Source organism: Alosa pseudoharengus, unplaced genomic scaffold, assembly GCF_046254945.1.
Source record: "Alosa pseudoharengus isolate Yale_2024_CS ecotype anadromous, Long Island Sound unplaced genomic scaffold, YU_APseudo_1.1 YU_APseudo_1.1_scf_11, whole genome shotgun sequence".
NCBI lineage: Eukaryota > Metazoa > Chordata > Actinopteri > Clupeiformes > Clupeidae > Alosa > Alosa pseudoharengus.
The window spans coordinates 10,583,183-10,590,922 of record NW_027468576.1 but is presented as its reverse complement, the minus strand read 5'-3'; the positions used below and the strand labels follow the sequence as shown (position 1 = coordinate 10,590,922).

At 48.9% G+C, this 7,740-nt stretch overlaps 1 protein-coding gene across 4 annotated transcripts in view; it reads left to right on the top strand.

Annotated features, from left to right (window-relative positions):
• The window catches only part of bcar3 (BCAR3 adaptor protein, NSP family member), a 90,473-nt gene that overhangs the window by 69,168 nt on the left and 13,565 nt on the right, over positions 1–7,740 (top strand). For 3 of the 4 annotated variants that reach the window (XM_076277975.1, XM_076277976.1, XM_076277978.1), the window contains one exon: positions 6,604–6,732. In XM_076277975.1, the coding sequence (XP_076134090.1) occupies positions 6,604–6,732 (129 nt within the window). Of the gene's footprint in view, positions 1–6,139; positions 6,202–6,603; positions 6,733–7,740 lie in introns of those variants that run through there. The other variant, XM_076277979.1, reaches the window with a different exon arrangement.

The window sequence follows — 7,740 nt, the reverse complement described above, 5'->3', positions numbered from 1 at the left end:
GAGATATGGTGTGTGTGGGGAAGAAACACTTTAGTCTCAAATGACTGGTGGTTAACTGGTGATAGTTGCTGATAGACTAGCAAGATCTGACTAACATTGATCCTTTTAAGAATTTGTTTCCTTTTTTTATTTTTAAAGGTTGAAAGTTACTTAAAATGTTTGACGTACCTGTAGTCTCATACAGCTAATGTCCTTCCACTGTGCTTGTGTGTGTGTGTGAGTGTGTGTGTGTGTGGGTGTGTGTGTGTGTGTGTGTGTGTGTGTGTGTGTGTGTGTGTGTGTGTGTGTGTGTGTGTGTGTGTGTGTCTGTGTCTGTGTGTGTGTGTGCCTGTGTGTGTGTGTCTGTGAGACAGGCCAGCAGACGGAGGAGAGATGCTGTGGTCACTCATGTGGAATATGCCAACACATGGTCTTAATGCAAGGCTGGAGAGGTCTAAACGACCGGCTGATGAAAAGGCGAGAGGCATTGCAATGATTGATTTGACGTGCAAATGCACCGGCAGAGCCCCCTCGTGATGGCTGGTGGGAGGGGGGGTTGCACAAACTCAGGCTCCAGCTATTTTTAAAGTGTGGGCTCAGGCTTTATTAGTGCTATGGGGGGGGCTTTTAGTAGAGGTAAGAGAATGGTTTATTGCCCCAGGGTGGCGAAGCACTGGCTCGCACCAGTTATTCCAAAGCGGTGCCAGGGAGACATATGGGCATAAAACACCCCCCCCCCCTCCAAAAAGTCACTTCTAGAAACTTTCTCTGTAATGCACTTTAGAAGAGAGACAGAGGAGAGGAGGAGAGATGTGTTCTTTCCAGAAGTGTAGATGACGCCTTGGACATCTGGATGTGAATAAAAAATAGAAAGCTGGACAGAAAGAAACACACACACACACACACACGGATCAGAGTAGTTGTTTTTCTCAGAAGGCCAAAAAAGAGAAAGGGAAAAAAAAGTGTGTGTGTGTGTGTTGAGTCGCCTGGTCGCTGTCATTCGCGGCTTGTTGGGTGTTGTCTTGGCTTGGCAGGCCGGGGCATTCTGTTCTGCCCAGCCCAGCGCGTACTACAATAGCTCTGCCATCTGAGTTTATTTTCTGCCCCCACACACGGCTGGACTCATGTGCCTACAGTCCACACAAAAATACCCGTACATGACACGAGAAGAGGAGAGAAGAGGGTATTTCCCCTGTGGAGAGGACAACGCCTCTAAGTCTAGAACTATCACCATTGTTCCATCAATTTACAATGGCATCTCATCTGGAAGCTGAGCCTAATTGAATTAGTAATTGATATAGCACCATTTATAACTGGCAATGCTTCAAGGAATTTATAGACACTGTGACCTTAGCCACTTAAATGTGACACTTTAGGGGCTAGCAAGTAGCAAGTCAAAAAAAACCTACAGAGAAGTGGAGACAATGGTTCACAATTGAAATGGGACTTGTTCAGAGTCTAGTCTGTATATTTTTTTAAGTATAGAGAGAGAGAGAGATGGGGTTGGATCAGGACAATGTCGCCTGTCGGACCCGAACCCTGGTCCTCGTGGACACTTGAATCCAAATGTGGTGTAGACACTGCAGCCAAGTGTGTCCCCTGTGCTTCCTTTTAATCTGTATCAAGCATTAGTGAAAGATCCCTGAAGTTCAGCTCAGTGGAATTTAATTTAGCTTAATTTATTTATGTAAGCATTCTCTGAGGGTGTAGTGTATCAAACCCTCCTTTAGGAACAAACCCATTCTGGTTTCCAGCTGTGTTAATGTAAGAACGGAACAATACACACACACACCTGCCTGCATAGCCTCAGAGTTGTTCTCCTGGCCTAAACTCTGCAAGAACTAGCCCACCTAAGGAACACATGGCCACCATGCTCTCAAATGGCAAGTCTTTTGCCGGCATATTTTAGACGGAACGCTCTACAAAGCCCACTTCGCCCGTGACACACAGAGTTCACGCCCGCTGCCAGTAACCGTGGGAACGGCATGCCTGTGCCCCCTGAGGAATGACACATGTTGTGTGTGTGTGTGAGAGAATGTGTGCATGTGTGTGTGTATGAGTGGTGCATGTGTGTTTATGTGCGTGCACACGTGTGTGTGTGTGTGTGTGTGTGTGAACACATGAACGGGAGGCCCAAGCAAACCCCCTGGACCCCTCACACTGCGGCTCATATGTATGGTGCGGTCAGTTTACACTGAGGGAGCGCCCCTTGCTCATGCACCGCAGTGTTTTTCTGTGTACAGAAACGCCTCATGGCCAGTCAACACAAAACCAGATCTAATGAGGAGCGCCATCATCCCCTCACCACCAGTCCTGTCAGTGGAACTCAGCTGAGTGTGTAACATATGAGTGTGTAACTTCAGCTGTGTGCTGTGCTGTGTCGATGTGTGTGTATGTGTGTGTGTGTGTGGTATGCTAAACAACATTAGCTATGCATCTATCCCAGTCAACAGGCACTCCAGTGCGATCTGTTGCTCAGGCGGCCCTCGTCATGTCACCTGCTCTCAGAGGATATCAAACAGACTACTCTGGGTGCGCAGCTCACAAACTCCCTTTTTGAAGACTGGTCTCCTTTTTTTTCCCGAGTGTGTGAAGCGCTCTCACTTCCATTGGTTATAGTAGAAGCTAATTGATGTAGCATACGATTCGCGAAACAGCAGATATTCAGTGGCTTGTTGCTAGACGCAGGAACAGCACTGGGCCGGCAGTGGGACAGTGAAGGTATCTATGTCTAAGTGTGGCTGCCTGCTCTCTGGGTTGGGGGGTTGGGTGTGACCTGAGGGGATGCTGTAGGGGCTCTGAGTCTGATCCAGGCTGTGCTGACACTGACAGACCTACCCTGCCCCCACTTCTGTCCCGACTTCTGCCCCCACTTCCGCCTGCAACGCAACCCCCAAAGGCACAGGAGAGCTCAGTGAAAGTGACAGCTTGCCCCCCCCCCCCCCCGGCCTGTTGGTGATGCGCCTGAAGCTTGACAGGCCTCTCCACCCCTCCGTCTTCCCCTCTCTTCCTCCCTCCCGCCTTCTGTCTATCTTATACAGTATTCACCAGCACCGTAAGGCTCCCATCCTCAGGGACAGCCCTCGCGTCAGCATCTTAAATCTGACACAAGCCCTTTCAGTCGCTTTGGCTTTCTGTCCCGGCCATCGTCTGGGCTAAATAAAAGGGCCGTGGGCCAGGGGTCAGTGAAGCGCGTCTCGCGCGAGAGACGTCACTGCTGAACAACGCCGGTGCGGCACGGCGCGCTGTGCCAGGCTGCACTGGGCGGGAGTGGACATGTATTATTTAATAGCGTTAGCATCTGCTTGTCAGAGCAGGTTTCACTGAGTGTTAGCACAGGGGCAATGAAGCTGAAAACCCACCACAGTGTTTTAGTCACCTATGACATCGTCCCCCACCACACACACACACACACACACACACACACACACACACACACACACACACACACACACACACACACACCCCAGACTGCCCTGCACCAAAAATACATTTCCCCCATTTCCTAATGAAGTCTGCCCACTTTAGCGTCTTATATGAGAGCTCTCACAAAATAACACAACAGTTCACCCTGGCCATAAAACCTATTTTAATCTGATGAACCCAGGAGACTGATGCGCTCTCTCTCTCCTCCCACTCACTCTTACCCCTCTCTCTCAATACCCCTCCCTCCCTCTCACTAACCCCCCTCTCTCCATCTCCCCCTCTCTATCCCCCCTTCTCTCTTTCTATCTCTCTCTCTCTCTCTCTCCTCTCTCTCTCTTAGATGGGACCTGGTCATAAAAGTATATTAAAGTGGGCACGGCTCCATGTGACTGACTCGGGCTACTTAATTAGCTCTCGCTAGAAAACAAACAGCATCCATTTTCATTTAGAAGACACATTTTTCCGCCCCTGCAATCACCCCAGTGCACACACACACACACACACACACACATGTACACACACACACACGGACATAAACACACAGGCTTCTCCCTTGCTCTGTTAAAAAATTAAACAATTTCCAGGTGCTTGACGTCAATTTGATTTGGCATGTAATTTGTCGGGCCGTGTTGGAACACTCAGATTTGTAGTCCTGTGGAGAGGGGAAGATAGAGAGGGAGAGAGAAAGACAGAGAGAGAGAGAGATAGAGGGGAAGAGAGAGAAAGAGAGAAAAATGGTGTGTGTGAGTGTGAGTTGGGGGGGGGGGGTTGTTTTTCCGAGTGCTACTGTAATTGGCTACGTTTCTGGGCCTGCTCAAGTGGCCCTGGGTGTTTTGTGAAAGTAGTAGTTTTGGTCACTGGGGTTCAACAGGCCACATTCTGAACATTCCAGGCGGCGTTTCGCTCCTCATGTCCAGGAAGCCGCCGTTTGGGAGAGCGAGTCTCGAGGGGCCAGTATGCTGTGGTCACTCACTGCTGGATTACACTCATTCTCCTTAATGCACTCCACGGAATCAAAGTTCCACTGCTGTATAGACCAAAGCCATAAAAGTGCAGCTCTCACCTTCTCTCTCTCTCTACTGAAGGATTGTAAACAATTCAGCCATGCTGCATCAAACAGAAACATCTTGAACTCAAAGTATCTTTCTGCAGAATAGAAATAATTCCAGATTGCGTAATAGTTGATGGGGGTCATTAATCAGTGGCCAGTTCGTTCCACACAACCGGTCCCTGTGTCCTTCACCCCGTGTTCGTTTGTGTGAGTGGCGTCCAATTGAATGGCTTTTTTTGTTTGCTGTCAAAACAAACGAAACAAAAGGATGCCACCACTGGCAACACTCAAGAACATTGTGAACTCTCTCTCCCACCCAACATTTCTAATTAGAGTAACTCCCTGTGGTTGTGTGAATGAAATAGAGAGAGAGAGAGAGATTTGGGGGGAGGGAGGGGGAGATGGACTTCTCCACTAAAACTGAAAGGTCTTTGTTAGAAACTGATCCCTGTGTTGTTCTTATTTTGCAATGGATAACAACAGTAAAACTAATTACAGCTGAAGAGAGCCAGTTGGTCTTTGCACTTGCGATCAAGATATTAAATGGTCTCTAGTCCAGGGAGTCCTATAATTCAGCAGTGGAGGCACTTGCCTGAACTTACACCCCATGTGGGGGAGTTATGTTCTGCCATCAGGAACTATCTGAACTTATGCCCCATGTGGGGCAGATCTGTTCTGCCTTTAGGAACTATCTGAACTTATGCCCCATGTGGGGGATATCAGCTCTGCCTTTAGGAACTATCTGAACTTATGCCCCATGTGGGGGATATCAGCTCTGCCTTTAGGAACTATGTGAACTTATGCCCCATGTGGGGGATATCAGCTCTGCCTTTAGGAACTATGTGAACTTATGCCCCATGTGGGGGATATCAGCTCTGCCTTTAGGAACTATGTGAACTTATGCCCCATGTGGGGGATATCAGCTCTGCCTTTAGGAACTATGTGAACTTATGCCCCATGTAAGGGAGATCGGTTCTGCCATCAGGATTTGTTTTGCCTCTGAGCAAATAGGTTCCACCATCAGCAGCTGTCTGGTACAGCTCTTTAACAGTCAGTTCCAACTGTCAGGTTCCTTCTGTCTGAGCGGACACATGGAACCTAGAACAGTGAAACAGACTATGGTGACATTTAGCTTAAAACCAAACTTATCATCAACGACGAGCAACTTTAATAAGCAGACTTGTCCTGTTTATTGTTTAGTAAGCCACCCGAGCATGAGCACAAAAACAGCAGATTTATTTGGATTTGAAATGCTTCTGGAAAGTATCCCTGCCCTGGAGGGCCCAGGGGGCGTGCCGGCTGCTGTTGCGTGTCAGCGGTGGGGAAGCCCATTGTCCTTGGTGCAGTCGGGCTTCCTCTTCCTGACGGGAGAGATGGCTCTTTTTTTCCTGCCCTTCAGTGTCTGATGACACAATGTGTGTTTTTCCCCAGTCGTCGGACTCTTCTGAAGGCCAGCCTGAGAATGAGTCATAAAGCAACATAGCACTTCAGTGTCATGTGTGTGTGTGTGTGTGTGTGTGTGTGTGTGTGTGTGTGTGTGTGTGTGTGTGTGTGTGTGTGTGTGTGTACATGTACAGGTGAAGGTAGGGCCTACCCTGAGGCCCAGGCGAGGGAGGTGTGTGTGTGTGTGTGTGTGTGTGTGAGAGAGAGGGGAGGACGTAGGTGTAGGGGCAGGACGTTGGGAGGAGCTCCAGGACGACTCATTCCTATCGGAAATGACAACGCTGTGTCTCCAATCACAGCAGGTAGAGAGTCCACACTGTCCACAACAGCAGAGAGAGAGAGAGAGAGAGAGAGAGACAGGGAGAAGAGAAAGAGACACTACGAGAGGCACAGAGACAGACAGTGAAAGATTGTAAGAGGCAGTATTAGAGAGAGAGAAATAGAGACTGAAAGACATACACAGAGGCTGTGAGAGGAACAGAGAGAGAGAAAGAGATAAGGATTGTATTTGTGTGCTTGGCAGAGAAAGAGAGAGAGAGAGAATCAATTGAAGAAAGAAAGAACTGGTCGGACATCAACATATACACACACACACACACACACACACACAGAGGAGTGTGGAGCTGCTGGATCGGGCTGTGCCTGTCACAGCCATGACTCTGAGGACGCTGCTGAAAGAGCCTGTTGTTCCTGTCTATGTGCAGTTCTCCCGGGACAAGTACATCATGGACGGGCCACCAGAGAAGCTGCGCAGGGAGCTGGAGGAAGAGCTGAAGCAGGCCAGCGAGGAGCCCCGCAGCCACGCCTGGTACCACGGAGCCATCCCCAGACAGGTAAGGACCCTGATGCACACACACACACACACACACACACACACACACACACACACACACACACACACACACACACACATACATACACATACATACTTACATACAGCACAACGCGTGTAACAGACATGGAGAGCTAGGCACCGGACACTACACACACACACACACACACACACATACATACAGCACAACGCATGGACATGTAACAGACATGGAGAGCTAGGCACCGGACACTACACACACACACATACACACACTCACACACACACACACACACACACAGGATGTATACAGTAACTGCACATACATAGTTAACTTGGAGAGACTACATCAACAGACAGGTAGACAGACACACACACACATGTACTGCCAACATCAGGCACAGGACACTGCGGTTTAACCAGAAAGAAATATGGGACATTTCCAAGTGGGAGGGACACTGCTTGAGGTGTTTGGAGGGATGTAATAGACTTGGAATGATGTTTACTGTTTACTGGTTTTAAATGTGTCTGAAACATGTCAACAACATATTGATGGATGAGACGGTGGAGGTAGACTAGAATGCTTCGGTCTTGTCTTCTTTTTTTGACAAACTTGTTTTTCATGCACTCATCTCAGAGTGTGTGTTTGTGTGTGTTTGTTTGAGATCTGTTAGTGAAAGTCATGCTGCTTCTCTGGCAGGGGAACATTCATGTCTTTGTGAAAAATGATAATGAAATCACGCAGCATGCTCTGCTGGCCTTCCTGGTGTAACGCGGCCGAACCTAGAGAAGGCATGGAGAGGATGCGTGCGCAGTGCACGGACGCTGGAGACTCCAGGCACGACGCTGTCAACACCACAAACACATGGGCTCCAGTTACAGCCCACAGTGCAGGCAGAGCAGCAAACGACCCCGTAGAGGATCTATGACACATCAGGGCTTTGTGCACCTCTACTCTCTGTCTGTTGGCTATATGGTCATCATTCAAACAGACATACGCCAGCCTTGGGCCATAGCCAATTCTGGGTCT